The sequence below is a fragment of the Lithobates pipiens genome, unplaced genomic scaffold (assembly GCF_037356315.1).
Source record: "Lithobates pipiens isolate NorthernLeopardFrog02 unplaced genomic scaffold, aLitPip1_a1.2 Scaffold_3, whole genome shotgun sequence".
Lineage (NCBI taxonomy): Eukaryota > Metazoa > Chordata > Amphibia > Anura > Ranidae > Lithobates > Lithobates pipiens.
The window spans coordinates 88,799,608-88,817,784 of NW_027507790.1; the positions used below are offsets into that span (position 1 = coordinate 88,799,608).

At 41.0% G+C, this 18,177-nt stretch overlaps 1 protein-coding gene across 1 annotated transcript in view; it reads right to left on the reverse strand.

Moving 5' to 3' along the window:
• TMEM116 (transmembrane protein 116) overlaps positions 1–18,177 on the reverse strand; it is a 91,640-nt gene that overhangs the window by 22,886 nt on the left and 50,577 nt on the right. Inside the window, exon 5 of the mRNA XM_077462026.1 lies at positions 6,971–7,063. Within this exon, the coding sequence (XP_077318152.1) occupies positions 6,971–7,063 (93 nt within the window). The remainder of the gene's footprint in view (positions 1–6,970; positions 7,064–18,177) is intronic.

The window sequence follows — 18,177 nt, forward strand, 5'->3', positions numbered from 1 at the left end:
GCCAGTGAGGACTGTTGCTTCCACATACTAGGTATGCATGCCCTGGCTGCATTCAAAAGGTGTTTCAATAGAGATTTATGGTATCGTTTATCAGACATAGGAGTTAGATTGAGGAATATCGCAGCTGGGTTATCCCGAAGGTCTACCGTGGTGAGGTCATGAGTGATCTTAAGAACTTGTCTCCAGAACTGGGTTAACTGCGGGCATTCCCAAAAGATATGAATCAACGTACCTGCTTGCGTACCACACTGCCAGCACATGGGGCTGTGTCCCGGAAAGATGGCTGCTAGGACCGTGGGGGTCCTGTACCAGCGGGTCAAAATTTTGTAAGTGATTTCTTGATACTTGATACACAAGGAAGACTTGTGAGCAAAAAGAAGTGCACGGTTCTTTTGGTCTGTCGAAAATTTAACACTGAGGTCTCTCTCCCACTTTCTAATGAAAGGCGGGTCCCCCTTTGAGGAATGGTCAAAGAGGATGCCATACGAGTGTGATAGTGATCCGCGGATCGGTCCCTCTCCAACGCACATGTCCTCGAACGGGGTTAAAGATCTGCGGAAGCGGTCACTGTGTGGTAATGATTTGAGGAAGTGGGAAAGTTGGGCTAGTTTCCACCTGCCCAAGGCGGTGTTCCCTAGCGTCCCATATAAAACCGAGGGATCCCTCAAGTCCCCTGTTCCCAAAAAGTGGGAGGCCCGAGCTAGGTCCCTGTCCTGTTGAAGTCGGAAGGATTTATCGGATGTGCCTGGCACAAAGTGAGGGTGTTCCACTATGGGGGTCAAGGGTGAGGGAAATCCAGGTACTCTTGCCAGTTTGAAATACCTGTCCAGTTCCCGTAGCGTGGGCTCAATAAGGGGATGTACCAGAGCCATCTCGCTCAGGCTAGTCCCACTTCAAGGCAATCCCTCAATAGGGAACGAGAATGATTGACGCTCCAGACGAACCCAGAGTTTATCCGCCACGGGTCTGCACCAGTCCACCGTCCTACTCATGTGAACCGATGTATAGTACAATGCAGGGTCCGGGAGCCCTACCCCCCTGTGCTTCGATTGTTGGAGCAATGTTCGGCTAAGTCTCGGCGGTCTATTCCGCCACACGTACTTAATAAACATGGAGCGCAGCGCTCTAAAAAAAGATTGGGGGATCTTTATAGGTAGGGCTTGCAAAAGGTATAATAACCTTGGCATTACGTTCATTTTGAGTACATTACACCTACCAAACCAGGAGGTTGCCAAATTTGACCTCCTTTCCAGGTCCGCGGTGAACGTCTTTAAAAGGGGTTGAAAGTTCAGCCGAAAAATAAGGTTTGGGGGGATCTTGGTGCCCAAATAATGGATGGCTTGGGTCGCCCAGCAGAAGGGGAAATTTTTGCTTGTATGGGCCTGGGTGTTGGAGGATAAGGAGATGTTTAGTGCCTCCGATTTCTGTAAATTAATCTTGAAATCTGAAAGCTTTCCGTAGTGTCTTATTTCCGATAAGAGTACCGGTAGAGAGGTGTGAGGTTCGGAGATATAAAACAACAGGTCGTCTGCAAAGGCAGCGACCTTGTGGTGGTATGACAGCGTTTCTAGCCCCTTGATATTGGCGTTAAGTCTAATGTGTTGAAGGAGGGGCTCAAGGGAAAGCACGAATAGAAGGGGAGACAGCGGGCACCCCTGCCTTGTACCATTACTAATTGTGAAGCGAGCTGAGGTGGCCCCGTTAACTCTAACTACCGCTGAAGGGGGCGAGTAGAGGGCCGCTATCCAGGAGATCATAGGAGGAGGCAGACCTAGGTGTCTCAGGGTGGCCAGGAGAAAAGGCCAGCTCACCCTGTCAAACGCCTTTTCGGCATCCACAGATAAAAACATTATCGGGACTTCAAGGCGCTTGGCTCTGGCTATTACGTCAATAGTCCTCGTAGTGCTGTCTCTGGCTTCTCTACCGCAGATGAAACCCACTTGATCTAGGGGTACCAGTCGCTGAAGAACAGGTGCAAGCCTCTCCGCCAGTATTTTTGTAAACAGATTGAGATCGCAATTCAGTAATGAGATGGGCCTGTAATTCGAGCAGAGCAGCGGGTCCTTCTCCGGTTTAGGTATGACCGAAATACTGGCCTGAAGAAGGTCTGGCGGGACATTCTGGCCTTCCAGTATGGCATTGAAGGCAGTGATAAACGGCGTGGCTAGCAGGGATTGGAATGCTTTATAGTAAGGGACGGTAAACACGTCCGGGCCAGGCGCCTTGCCCTTGGGTGAGCCTGCCAAGGCAGCCGAGAATTCCTCTAGGGAAATCGGTTGTGAAAGTGTCTCCACTTCTTCCTGAGTAAGGGAGGGTAGGCTCGCTGATGCAAGGTAAGATTCAATGGCTTCAGAGTGGGCTTGGGGGCGGTCTCCCGATGGCTGAGGGTGAAGATTGTACAGGTCCTCATAGAAGGAATGGAAGTTCTCTGCGATACCCTTTGAGTCCTGGATTTTGGATCCTGTGGCGGAAGAGATAGCCGGGATATAAGACGCATTACGCTGTGCCCGTAAAGCGTTTGCTAGGGACCTACTACACTTGTCTCCGAATTCATAATACGCTCTACGAGTCCACAAGAGTTTGGTTTTAGCTTGAAATAGGGAGTATTCCCTAATTTTTTCTCTACGTTCTCCTACCTCTGCCTCTAGGGCGCTGTTGGGGTGGGACTTGTGTCGTTGCTCGCACACATGCAACTTGGAGATAAGCTCCGAGAGGGCCTTTGACCTGGCTGCTTTGAGTCTATGTCCGTGTTTAATAAAAATACCCCTTACGTAGCATTTGTGGGCAGCCCATACTGTGAGGGGATTGGGGACAGAGTCATTATTATTCTCAAAGAAGCGCTCTATTTCCCGGGTTATATCCGCATGTATCTCCGGTTCCTTCAGGAGGGACTCATTGAGCCTCCAATAGGTCGAACCCCGCAGCTCAGGTAGCAGATTCAGCACCATTGAAATCAGGGCATGATCCAACAAGGCTATATGACCTATCCGAGCATCAGAGACTAGAGGTATCGTACCGTGGGCGACCAGAAACATGTCTATTTGTGAGTACGACCCATGGACTGCGGAGAAGAACGTGTAATCCCTCTCGTGTGGATGGAGAGTGCGCCAAATGTCTATCAAGCGGTGGGAGTGAAGCAGTTCTCTAATTTGAGTGCATGTTCTCGCAGATAGGACGGAGGCCCCTGTCGACGAATCCTTGTGGGGATCAATGGTGAGGTTAAAGTCCCCACCCACAATCAAGGTTCCTTCTGTGAAAGAGGCCAGGGCATCCAGGCAAGCATCCAGGGCCGGGAGCTGATCTACATTCGGCATGTATAGGTTCGCGAGGGTAAAAGTTTTCAAGTGGAGTGTACCTTTAACAAAGAGGTACCTCCCTTCACTATCAGTCTGGAGGTCTATTAGCCTCCACGGTACGGTTTTAGCAAGGAGGATACACGTGCCCTTCGACTTAGAGGTAGATGAATTACTATGGTATGCCAGGGGGAAGTGTCTGCTGTAGAGTTTTGGGATCTGGTCTGACTGGAAGTGGGTCTCCTGGAGGAAAACCCCCTGAGACCTCATCCGCCATAACTCCGCCAGGCAGCTAGACCTTTTTTCGGGGATATTCAGTCCCTTAACGTTCCAGGAAACCAACTTCAAGGCCATGGTGGCTGCGGTCCCGGGCCGGACAATTTCATATTATTGAGCTTGATCAATTTTGTTGGGGATCTTTATGGCTATTTTTTAGTTATAGGTTAATTCCAAGGATAAGCTAAGGCGCTAAAACCCTGTGCATGTGCAACTCTGTGCATACAAATATGTGCTTTAGATATAACCGTGCTAGCAAGAATATTATTTATCTATATCTATATAAAGTGCTGGTGCTACCGTACATTGTGTGTACAGTGCTGCATATATACTACTAATGTTATAAGTATCACATACATAGAAAATCCCAAACTAAACAAGAAATTACAATTATACAAAATTGCTGTGCAAAAGTGCAAATCAATTGTTCTCAGCAGTCCTATAAAGAATCGTGCAGCAACATGTGCAAAAATGCAAGAAATTGTGCAAAAAATTTGTCCCAAAGAGCGTCCTTCAATATAAATTTTTTTTTTAAAATCGCATTCAGAAGTAGCTAAAAAGTTGCATATTGCAATATTTCAAGAGGTGGTGGTAGAACAAGGTGACTAGTGCAAAGAAGGCAATGTAGAGGGAAAACACTCCTCCCCGGTGCGCCACTCAGTGCTGTGGGAATATAGTTGCGCTCACCAGAACAAACACCCTCATAGGGTTAAACGAGCCTTCACAGTATAAGCCACTGTGCTGCTGCTTAGACACTGCTGCTGGTGCGCTGGGGGAATGTTCACTCTTCACTTCCAAGTGTCCAGCCGTTGCTATTACTGGCAATGGAAAGGTGCACGTCTGTGGCACGACGTGCACCTTTCCATTGCCAGTAATAGCAACGGCCGGCGGAGTTTGTTTTCCTCGTTTATACATGTGAAACATTTTAAACACTTTGTGAGTAATTTTCTTTTTATGATGGAATAAAGATGTTTTAAAAAGACGTATTTGCACCATGGATATGTTTCTCTCTCCTCCCTTATGCATATAACTACGGAGCACACGGCGCTCATTATCTCTACCTCTGAACCCTCTCCCCATCGCCTAGTTTAAAAGCCCCTCTAGTTTTTTGCCCATCTTTACTCCCAGCAGATCTGCACCCTCATTTAGGTGCAGTCCGTCCCTTCTATAGAACTGGTGACCGAATGAGAACCCAAAACCCTCCTTACTACACCAGCTCCTCAGCCACTTGTTTCCTTCCTTAATCTCCCTCTGCTTTTCTGATGTGGCTCGAGGTACCGGTAATATTTCTGAGAATACTACCTTAGAGGTCCTTTTCCTCAATTTAGCTCCTAAGTCCCTAAAATTGTTCTTTAGGACACTCCATCTGCCTCTGACTTTGTCATTGGTGCCAACATGCACCATGACAGCCGGGTCTTCCCCAGCCCCTTCCAGTAATCTGTCTACCAGATCCGTGATGTGCCGAACCCGAGCACCAGGTAGACAGCATACAGTTTGGCGCTTCAGGTTTTTGCCACAGATTGCCCTCTCTGTCCTTCTAAGAATTACGTCCCCTACCACCAGAATCTGTCTTTTATTTCCCTTCGCTTCCCTCCCACTCTCACTGGAGGAGTTCTTCCCCTGGCAGATAGGGGAGTCCCTCAGCTCCTGCAGTGCTGGTCCCTGACTGGTTTCACCAATGTCACTCAATGGAGTGTACTTATTGGCATGTTCCAGCCCAGGATCGGCCTCACTGGCACTTTTCCCTCTAACCTTCCTAACTGTCACAAATCTATTGTTTTCTAGTGCCTGCATCTCTTTATCTCCACCCGCCTCTGTGCTGGCCCCTGCTGGCACCTGCCGGGTACATTACCTACTCTATCCAAGTCTAAAAAATGTTTTGCTTTAGTTATAGTTAAAATGATCAATTAGGTTTAATACATTTTTATTTCTTAACAAATAAAAACTATTGTTAGTTATACTCAGCTTATAATTCTTAACAAGAAAAAAAAAACTGTTGCTGCTGGGACATCTACAACTACCAACTCCATCTAAACAATAAGACAAAACAATAGTTTGCAGACTTACGTCGTTCTATTTTATGTACTCAACCTCCATTACATTGCACTACTGATGTTGAGCTACTGCTCCTTTTTTCTCCCAAAACATGTAATTTACTTATCCTACACTATGTCAGAGAACAATGGTAACATGTCTTTGCTTTCTAAATGTGAAAAACAGCAATAAAATATTTATTACAATAATAAAAAAAAAAACTGCCATATCTTCATATTTATTGGGAAAATGTTTACCAGGCACAAACGAGCATTATCAGTTACCATTAATAGTAGTGGTAAAATGAAAACTTCATTATTAGTAACATATTGGAAAAACTGTATTATAGCTACAAGCTCCTGATAGGTTATTTCATTACAGTGAAACCTCAGATTGTGAGTAACGTGGTTTACAAGCGTTTCACAATACAAGCTATTGTTTTTTTAAATCTTCGAGCATGGTCTTGCAAGATGACCAGAATTTAAGCATCTAGGTTGTGCAGTACTGCATGTGGCCAGAGGTGCAGGAGAGCCGATGACGCTCGGAAATGTTTTGAGACACTTGGTTCCCGAGTGGTCTCCGAGTGTCTCAGGCGCCCCCGCACCTCAAGCCACATGCGGTACTGCATACACCAACAGTGACACTGGAAACTATTATCTGAGTTTCCATTGATTCCTATGGGGAAACTCGCTTTTATATACGAGTGCTTTGGATAACAAGCATGCTTCTGGAACTAATTATGCTTGTAATCCAAGGTACTGCTGTATATGAGGGGTTCCCCCCCATGACTTTACCATCAAGATCAACAGCACAACCATTGGTCGCTCCACACTTTCCAGGGTGATGGGTGTAATCCTTGACTCTGACCTCTCCTTCAGCCCACCCATCCAAACACTGGCTAAATCCTGTCGTCTTAACCTCCACTTCATCTGCAGAATTCGACCCTTCCTAACTAATGACACCGCAAAGCAACTTATTCACTCCTTGAATATTTCTTCCCTTGACTACTGCAACTCTCTCCTTAATGGCCTACCCTTACGCAGGCTATCCACTCTTCTGTCTATTATGAATGCTGCTGCTAGACTAATACATCTCACTAACCGATCTGTGAACGGATCATTCCCCACATTTATTACATTTTTGTACCATCACCCCCTCCCTCTAGAATGTAAGCTTTATGAGCAAGGCCCTCCTGTCTCTTCTGTATTGAACTGTACTGTAATTGTGCTGTCCCCCTCTACATTGTAAAGTGCTACGTTAACTGTTGGTGCTATATAACTCCTGTATAATAATAATAATAATAATAAATCTTTTTTCAGCACATGCAAATCTTTAAACTAAAAATTAAAAACTAACCAGTAACTGACCTTATATAACTCACTGTCCAGCCTTCTTCTCATGTTACTGAAGTTTTGCCAAGTATAGTTTAAGGTGTGGAAAAAGGTGGATATATAGAACATCTGTAGAAATGAAAAAGAAAAAAAATATATAAAAGCTATATTTTCCTTGAAAGGGTCACTATCAAATGATAATATGGTTATCAAAAAATTAAATTAATTAGTGAATATTCTTATGTCAAACAGAGTACTATAGAAAAGAAACAAGACAATTCTCAAAATTCCAGGTACGATTTCTAGAAACACAAAATTGCAAGAATTACAATAAAGCATTTTGTACAAATGGCATTTAGTAGCAACTAAGATAAAAAAATGTAATGATTGCTATGATGAGTGCTGAAGATGCACAAAACTGGAACATACTGTATTATGTTCATAATTAATAATATGCAAATCCTGGTTGTAAATGTTAGAAATCATAAACAAATCCTTCAAACCAATAATTTTATTACTGCAATACGTTTCTTCTGCCAAAACATTGAAAATATTCTCACTTCATAAAGAATAGTTGAACCCTTTTTAAACATTGGACAGAATCAAATCATTTATTTTTAAATTTTTATAAAGAAAAAGCATGAATCCACTCCCCATGTCAAAATACATTTTAAGTCCCTCTTAAAATTGAGTTTACCTACAAGAGTATGGCCGCAAATAAATTCAGATAAATCAAGGGACAATATTTGCCTGTAAATACTTTACAGTTGTCTTAATATTTTTTACAGGGATTCCAAATGTTGTCTCCATGTTGTGTTAGTTCCGCCATTAGCAGCATTTGATCTATCTTATATACCAAGGAACCATTGGTAGGATTTTCCTTGATTTCCAGTTTGAAGCTAGATTGCTTTTTGCTCTGTTTAGCAAATGAGGGAGTATGCCATATCATTAAGCCTTATGTACAATAGAAGAACAATGGAAAAAGTAAAACCAGAGATCGAGAGGTGGGGCCCACCCAGAGATCTTAGGTATCACATTTGCCTCTTTTGACCCCTCTTATTGCATCCTCTACAACACTTTGTGGAAGAGGCCATGGAGATGGAGGCCAATCAAGACGAGAATAGAAACTAAAGTGCAGCCAGTTTAAAGTGCCTGAGCCCATTCGTTCCCTCATCAAAGATGCACTGTATCTCTCTGCCTGGGGTTCTCGGCTCATGATAGGATAGATTGAGCCATTGGCTCCCGCTGCTGTTAATCAAATCCAATGACACGGGCGCCGTGAGGGCGGGGCCGGGTCTGGTATTCTGTGTCTATGCACGTGTGTTATTTAAAAAAAAAAAAAATTGAAAAAAAAAACTTGGTTTTACAATCACTTTAACCAATTTTTGGTCCTGCGTGTCTTGTATGGTAACCCTTCCTCGCTGTATCCACTACATCCAAAGCCCTGGAGAGCTATGGATTACTTTCTAAAATGGCAAGTTGCCAATTGACATCTTTGAATGCACTCTGACACACCGATCCACTGCGCTAGGTTATAGCTGTTCTTCAATTACTTTGAAGACTGTTATATTATTGTTAAAATGATATGCTATAATAATTCTCAGTATACAGCTATTTTTTTTTTTCTGACTAAATTATCCATTCACAAAGGTAGTATACAAGCATAGGTATACTTATTTACAAAAAAGTAACAGTCAGTTGAGTCCATTGAGATTTGAAGTCACATTGCTAAATTAGACAGGATTATCCTTGTGTTAAAGCTTTGTGAACTGAGTCTTATGTCTCGTTGCTTCAACTAATTTCTCTTTCCTCTGTTACCCTTCAAAAGCTTCTAACATTTTATTGATAAACTCAATAAAAAAATTGTACGCAAATAAACTAGTGGATGATTTAGAATGCTACCACGTTATACTAAGTTCAATCTTATATAGCTACACAATACATGCTCTTCAAGGAAAAATCCCTATTTTTGATTTGCATTATATTTTTGGGGAATTCCAAAGAGCTTATATTTACAAACTTACATTAAACTACTTCTAAGGACAGCTGTAAATGGCATGCACAATAATCCAGGAATCCCAAAATTGATTCTCTCACATTATTTGTATCCCATACCACAGATTTAGTTCCCCAGGTAAAGACTACTGGTACATGCACCATATTCTGTATTTCTGCATGTTGTAACATTCAGTTCTGCTCTAAATGTGTTTTTCTTTATTTTTGCATAGTGTGGTGAAGGTAGCTGAAAACACAAAAGGAATATGTCTGAACATGTTCAGTAAGGATACTTTCATCGCTTTGAATCGCTTTCAGATGCTTTGAAAGCTCTGCCCATTCATTTCAAAGGGCAGGGCGTTTAGGAGCGCTGTATACATCGCTCCCAAACCGCCCCAAGGAGGACTTTTCCTAAAGTCCCATAAGCGCACCGCCCCATTGTGAAAAGACACAGTGAAATGAATTGGAGGTGGGCTTTAGGCGTTATTTAGAGGCTTTCTAGCGCTAAAACAACTGAAAACTGCCTCAGTGTGAAGCTAGCATAATTATGTTGTATGATTGGGTCCGATTTCTCCCACTGGCACTGACAATGGGGCACTATTTCTCCCACTGGTACTGGAGATGGGGCATTATTAATGCCATTGATATGAGGCACTATTTCTTACACTGATGCCAGTAATTTGAACTTTTCCACCCACAGACACCAGCGATGGGGCCCTATTCCTCCCATTAATACCAATGATGTGGCATTGGTTACATTCACATACACTGGGCCATTCTCTACTCCCACTGGGCACAGTCTGGCCTCCCTGAAGTCTGGAGGGCAGTAAACTGGCCCTTTTTGTTTGTAAAGATTGGAGACCCCTGAGCTAGAGGAACCTAAAATAAGTATAGTTGTGGACAAGGACAGAAGAATATGCATTCAAAATAAGGACTTTCTATCCTAAAAAGGAAAAATAAAATTATAAGTTTTCTCAAACATGGCAGAGTCTGATTAGTTTTATTAGTTCACCAATACAAGGCACTGACATTGTCAAAATCCAATCATATACGTATTGACTGACCAAATATGGCAGTGCTTCTCACTCTGCCCTGGACTTGCTTGATACAACACTTAAACAGACTTTTCATGTGAAAAGCACTTTTTGTTTATTATTATAATTATTTGAATTCCATTGTGTTAATTTCTAGTCCCCGCTGTGAATATTTCTCTACATAATAATAATGGTAGACAGCACACATGGTGGGCAAGGTGTTTTCATACACGTTTTCCTGTGAAAAAAAGTAAATTACATGATTTCCATGTCGTTTTCTTTGTATGCAAAGCAACAGGCTGCCTGCGACATCTCATTGTGAAAACACAAGAGTTTGTCAAATCATAACCAGTCCTTCTTGCTTTGTAATTTTTAACCGTCAAATTTGAAAGCACAATAGAATGTATGTAATAACATGTTGCAGAGAGCAAAAAAATACATTTTTAGAGAAAGCCAACTGCCTACAGAGTAGGGGTTGTTTACTAAGGAATACTAAGGAATATAGAAAACTCTGCAATGGGACACAGATGGCGAAAAAAATAAAAAAAAATCAGACAGGGGTTATAACCCCCCCTATGCTCTACCTCCAAAAATGTAAATTGCCTATAGTTCCACTTTAATCCCCTCCACTACCAGAGAAACCATTGCCCCTGCCAGTCACCCATCTCATGGCTGACTGGCTGCCATAAGCAATTACACAAACATAGTCCTTAGCAACAAAACAGTAACTTCCTCTGGACAGTACTCTGTATGTTGGACCCATGTATTGTATCTCTAGCTCAGTCCCCTTGTTGTGTTGTAAGGCCTGTACTTTGATATGCTGTATATGCGCTTCTTTAAGAGACTTCGGACTAGGCAAAGCAAATAAACAAACCCGATCCTTTACTGATGTAGTTGCTGAAAACAGTACAGTTCTCAAAAAGCAGTTTCAACACTAATTTTGTACAGAGCTCTTTTAACAATCCTTATAATGTGCATACCTTATGCAGAAGGCAAGTTCAGAAAGCAATCCTTTTAAAAGGCAATAGTCCATTAAGGCAATAATCCACAGGAGGCATAACAAGTCCCTTAGAGTCCATGATTTTATTTTATTTTTCCCCAGGAGGCTCGACCATATAAAATGTGAAGATTATTGGTTGGAGGGATGTCCAGGTCCATTAGGGATAATTGGGGAACAACTAAATGGTGTTTTGGCCCTCTCAGTAGCAATTTAAATGTTCTTCCTTCTCTTTTTTTTTCTGTCTTAGTGCAGTAATAACCCTTTTTTATTTTTGTCTCATTGTACCCCCACTCCCTATAGGTTCCTTATTTTTAACTTATTTGTATAGCCACAGAAGATGAATTAAAATCATGCCCGAGGACTACTAGACCCCCATATGTATCATATTGTTTTGTTTTCTTTTTTGTTTTGATGTCTATAGGACATCTTGTTTTTCCATTAGATAGGTCCTGATATAAGGGACTAGACAATCTGCATAGTGGCAGATGGGTAGGGGGCTTCGAAGTGGGGACATTGGCACCCACACAAATCTACCCTCCCTTTAGTTGGTATATTCTACAAGGTAAAATGTTTTGTTCTAGTTTGAGTGTTTTTTCTGTATTTCTGGTATTTTTTTATAAGTGCACCTGGAGAGGATAAAATTGAGCTATACGGCAATGAGTTAAGAGTGTTATAGATCCACCCAAGATATAAACAATCGCCAGCTCATTGGAAATTATATCCTATAATGTGAGGGGTCGCTTATGGCAGGAATTACGTCATCTGGCTGCAGATGTGGTCTTTTTACAAGAGGCGCATTTCACGGCAGGATCCATCCCTCAAATGCCCCTGACTTCATATAACCAGTGGTTCCATGCAGTAGCCCCCAGGGCTAGGGGGGTGATGATAGTCTTGGGGAAAACATGCCCCCTGACCTCCATGTTAGTACAAATGGACCTGGAAGGACGGTTTCTCTTTGTTAAGGGCATGCTGCATGGACACTGTTATACGTTTGCCTCTATATATGCACCGAATATTCACATAGTGGTTTTTTTTCCAAGACCTTGAAGCTTGAAGAGATTTGTGGTTTTGGGGGGAGATTTTAATATTACCATAGATCCCAGATTAGACACCTCAACGGGGAAAGCCAATTATCCTTTAAAGCCATTAAATATGTGAAACAACTTTTTCGATCCCTTCACCTGGTAGACAGCTGGCGGGTATTACAGGCGGAGAATAGAGATTATAGCTATTATTCCAAAACTCATAATGTTTACTCCTGGCTTGATCTAATCTTAGTGGACCAATATTATCAAAATTATGTGAGATCTGCCACTATTGAATCCATAACAATCTCAGATCACGCCCCCATCACATGAACTTTTCTTCTGGTATCTGTGGGTCATCGGGAGATGACGTGGTGATTAAACAAGACTTTGTTGGATGATAGACAGATACTTACTAAATAAATTGGTAGAGTATTTTGAAATAAATACATCTGGGGAAGTGTTAGACCAAATGGTTTGGGAAGCCAAAAATCAAAATCAAGACAATGCCAGACATCTTGAGACATTAAGAATGGAGCTTTCTGGGTGTCTGGATCGAAGAGCCAAAGAAAAGCATAGATTTTTTGTGCATCGTTTTTATGAACAAGGGAATAAATGTGGCCGATTGTTGGCCAGACAATTAAAGGAACAACAGGAACTAGCTCATGTTCACAATATATTAGTTAATGATAAAAAGTTAGTGGATACTAAGTCCATAGCTGGGGAATTCCATGAAATTTTTTTGCATATTTATATGATATACAATCAGCCTCTTTGAGAGCGGTGGATGGGAGACGGGCGGACAAGATTAGGAAATATCTTAGGGACTCTGCCCTACCAGTTCTGTCCTCCACGGTTATTGAAAATCTAGAACGACCAATCACCATCAAGGAAGTGAACAAGGGAGTAAGGAACGCATATTAGGGTGTTTAATTTTTTCAAAGATGTGATTTTCATATGACTTTGCCTACTCCCCGCGTCTCAGTGATGTAAAAGATATATATGCAAAATATATGCAAAATATAAAGAAGATTGGATAATATTTAAGGGTTGCACACATTGATCACTTTTATCAAAGCAAAGTCTGTGGGCTTCACGTGATAAGAAGTCATATACAACAATGGTGGATGAAGAAAGTCCCATTCAAGGCTTTCTAGAAGAACAATGAGTGAAAATGGTTAACTACATCCAAAATGTCCTAAAAGATGGAAGTCATCCAAGAGAAGACTACAAAGAGTCATTACAACTCTCACTCCTGTACCTAGGAGTTTGGTCTAAAAACTACTTCAGTTTCAGGATCCCAGGGGCACTGCATCAAGCAAGGTGGATGGCAAAGGCAATATATGCACTTAAAATTGTCCTCTTCATTAAACAGTTGAATATTCCTCAATGACAATTGGAAGGAATGAAACGGGTTGCACATTTTGTCAGCCTCATATATGTTCGCTTTTGGCATGAGGCAATTGTACGTTGATGGGCTCCAAAGAATGATTTGGATATGCTACAGCTTTTGAGCACTTACCCAGATGCAGACGTCAAAAAATGTGCTCTCACGGTTGCTAAGAGACACCTTTGGTATCTGCCAGCAACAAACGTAGATTGGCTTTTTTGGATGAATGTATTACTCAGGCTGGTAAGGAAAATATGACTAAAAATGTAGAAACCAAACTTGCAAAGAAAAAGGAAGTGAAACGATTAGAGGGTAAAAACATGTTTTTTGAAGGAAAATACCTGAGTCATTTCATTACTAATAAAACAATTCAGAAATTTTTTGAATTGTTTGGGATCTACGACGTGACAGAATACAAGGGATTGCATTGTTCAAAGTTGATTAATATAACACATGTTTTGCCTATCATATTACCTATTAATCTTAGTGTATAGTTTTAATAGTATTTTAAGTTTGTGTTTTTTAGTTTTCCCAATAAAAGTAATTAACATTAAAAAAATCGTATTTTTTGCCTACTTTTACAAAATAGATCAAAGTGTGCAACCTCTAAATATTATCAAATCTTCTTGAAATTTAGCATATCTATATCTTATACATCACTCAGACTCGGCGTAAGCAAAGTCTACAAAAATGTTACAGTTTATTTTTTTCCATTAGAAAATGAAACATCCTAATGCATATTATAAGAAATGTATCCCAAAATTGGCATCTCCTCTTTGTAATTACCTCAATAAAATCACGGCCACTAATCCCTTATCCTCGGAAGCACTGTTGGCCTATGTGACAGTTCTTCCGAAACCTGGGAAAGACACACAATACTGTGCTAACTATAGACCCATCTCACTTCTTAATTCAGATACCAAATTACTGGCAAATATTCTATCCCTTCGACCACAGAATCATATAGTATAATTAGTCCATTTTGACCAGTCAGGTTGCGCAAATCTTCTTGAAATTTAGCATATCTATATCTTATACATCATTCAGAGTCGGCGTAAGCAAAGTCTACAAAAATGTTACAGAGATTTTTTTTTCATTAGAAAATGAAACACCCTAATGCATATTATAAGAAATGTATCCCAAAATTGGCATCTCCTCTTTGTAATTACCTCAATAAAATCACGGCCACTAATCCCTTATCCTCAGAAGCACTGTTGGCCTATGTGACAGTTCTTCCAAAACCTGGGAAAGACACAGAATACTGTGCTAACTCTAGACCCATCTCACTTCCTAATTCAGATACCAAATTACTGGCAAATATTCTATCCCTTCGACCACAGAATCATATAGTATAATTAGTCCATTTTGACCAGACAGGTTTTATGAAGGGTCGCAAAAATAGAGATAATACCATTTGGGCCCTCCATATCTTCCATTGGATGAAAAATGGACCTGATAAAATTCAGAGAGTAGTTCTGTCAATGGATGCAGAAAAGGCATTCGACAGAGTGAACTGGGGGTTCATGATGGAAGTATTGAAGGGGATAAGCTTGGGGGAGCAGATGATGGCATGGGTATCAGCTTTGTATGCGGGCCCAAGGGCCAGGGTCAAGGTGAATGGTACCCTTTCAGATTACTTTGATATATGTAACAGTACCAGGCAGGGGTGCCCTCTTTCCCCAGGGGGTCGGTATTGTCTCGTGGGAGCATAAAGTCTCAGCATATGCTGATGACTTATTATTCTACCTTTCCAAACCCCAGGAGTCTGTAGCTGCCCTGATGGCTGAAGTCCAGAGGTATAGTACTTATATACATATCTAATTTCAAAACGCATTTTGAGAAATCAGTAGTATTACCAAGCCATGTACCATTAGTAATGGCAACATCTCTGCAACATACCTACCTTTTTATCTGGAATGTAGACTCTTTATATTACTTAGGAGTATAGATCACATCAGATATAAAATTTTTATATTAACTCAATTATGGCTCCTTAATGATAAGGATAATCGAGGATTTGCAGAGATGGAGAGGCCATTCTTTGACATGGTCCGGAAGAGTAATAATACCCAGAATAATTTATTGTCTTTTATACTGTTTCTATCCCACTTCCACAGATTTTTTTTAAATGGATATGTAAAGCTTTTATATTCTTTGTATGGAACAATAGAAGCCCTAGAATAGCTTATGATATTTTACGTAGAAGTAAAGGGGAAGGGTGAATTGGGCTTCCAGATATGGCCCTGTATTACATTGCGATGTCTATGGTACGTATCTTAAATCGGTTCCAGATTCAGCAAATAAAGCATGGGTCTCGCTGGAGAAAATACAACTAGGGGCCTCTCAAGTTGGACATCCCCTCTAACACAAGGCTGTTTGTCAGTGTGGGACAGAATGAATAAAACTAGTAAATATGCCCCTTGTGTATCCCCATTGTCCCCACTGTGGGAGGGGATACCCTTGGTTCACCCCGGAAGAGCAGGTTGGAGTCTTAGGCCTGTGGGGATCAGACTGGAATACATGTGCCAGGTATGTCCCATGGGGAACCTTATCTCTTTATGGAGTTGGTGTCATCTCAGGGGAGCATACCTATGGGGACAAATCAAAATTTAGAATTTTCTAAGATATGATAGGATATCTCCAAATGTCAGATTTTTTTTTTTACAAAATTAGAACCCCGATTAAGGCCCTTGAGCTCTCTTACTACATTTGAGACTTTGTGCATGAAGATGTCAGAGTCCAATCATTTGCTATCTCGGATGTATAAGTTAGTTGTCAGTTGGCAAAACAGTCAAGCCCCCTACTTTATTAAAGAATGGGAAAGAGAAGTAAACTACACATTTGCCTCACCACAAATTAAGAAACTACTTATATAAATTACTCTACACAAGAAATGTTGTATAAATTTATGGCCAGATGGTATCGAACCCCAGCACAATTGGCACAGATATACCTGACACCAAACGAACGCTGATGGAGGGGCTGTAAACAAAAGGGTACATTCCTCCATATATGGTGGTCCTGCCCAATAATTAGATCTTTTTGGGAGGAGTTAACCCCATGGATCAAAAAGTTGTCCACTAAACCTATAGAAATGTAACCTTTACATTTTCTGTTCCACAGAATGTCTGTATCTATCAAATCCTATAAAAAAAGTATCACTCCACACCTGCTGAATGCAGCTAAGACATTAATACCCAGGTATTGGAAACAGACCACATGCCCCACTCTGTTGGAATGGAAAAGAGAAGTTGAAATAATAATGGAGATGGAAAGATGGGTGCATAAGTTTAGTAAGCAACAAGATAAATTTAAAAATACATGGGCAGGTTGGAAGCAATACTCCTCAGAGATTGATAAAGATTAAAATATATGAGAGGGTGGATGTAGATTGATACTTTGCGCAATAGGTTATAACATTGCCGCAGAGTCTCATTCCTCTTATAGGTGCACTTGATATCTAGTAAATGTATATAAAATGAATTATAATTCTCCCCCCCCTTTTTTTTGAGGGGGGGGTACATTTTCTTTTTTCCCCTTTTGTATAACACTTGGCTATATATACACATACATATAGATATAATGCACATATAAAACACAGAGGATCACGATACTTAGACACTTCACGAAAGGCAGTCCCTTGCTTTCAGCAGGAGGTCCTCCCCATTTCCGTACACCTTTTTATTTATTTATTTATTTTTATTTTTACTATTCACAATAACTTGGATATACATATACACACACATATGTATATATATATTATTTTTTTTATTATTATTTTTTTTTTAATTCCACATATAATAAACACTGCAGATCACAAAATTTAGATATGCTATAGCATGTGAGATAGGAAGGGGATGAAGGTCCTTTGCTTTGAGCGGAGGAATGTCGCCCCATGCCCCCCCCCCCCCAGGGAAGAAAAGGGGAACGAAAAAGAAAAAAAAGTGTTTCTCTTTTCCCCTTCCTTTCTGTTCTTTTTCCCAAAATAGGTATGTGCGGTTTGGTTGGTGCTAGGTATTGTATAGGATTAAAATTGACTGAGTAATACACAAGAGTTGAAATACTATGTATTAGATTGAGAATGGAAATACATGTATAAAAGTTTACTTACCTTTTTCTTTTCTTTTTTTTTTATTGAACGTTGTGTTGTTTGTAATGATAAAGCTTAATAAAATTGAATTATAAAAATAAAAATCACAAAGGCAGTAAGTCCATGATTACAAGCTGAAAGTCTACAAGGTCTCCAGGCTTGAGATCCCCTCCAGGAGCTCCGATTAGGCTCCTATGAGCATCCCCCCTCCCCCCCCCAAAGGGGGTGATCTCTCCAGCAGAGTAACCAGCTACATTTTGGCAGTATTACCCAGGAATTGACCCAGGGGCTTGGGGTCAGTCCCTTTAATCTAGGTTGACATGTAGGGGGAAGTAACCCGGCTAAAAATTGTGGGAAACAATACAACATACAACATTGTAACATTTGGCACCTGGCTGGCCCAGCTAACATGAGGAAATGAGCTCAGCCAAAGAAAACAAGTGCTTATGCGGACAGACATTAACCTCTTGTAGGCACCTTCCTACAAGTATAATATTAAAGATTTTTTTTTATAAGTTTTGGGGAGAGTAAGGAATGGTTAAAACCTTTGCTGTCTGTGCTCCATTTGGGAAATTTCCATTCACTTCCTGTCCCACAAATACACCAGGAAGTAAATGGAGATTTCCTCAAAGTCCCATACCCCCCTTTGACAGTTGTCACTTGAACACATTTATCCATTGAAAGCGTTAAGGCCATGTGTTTTTACACA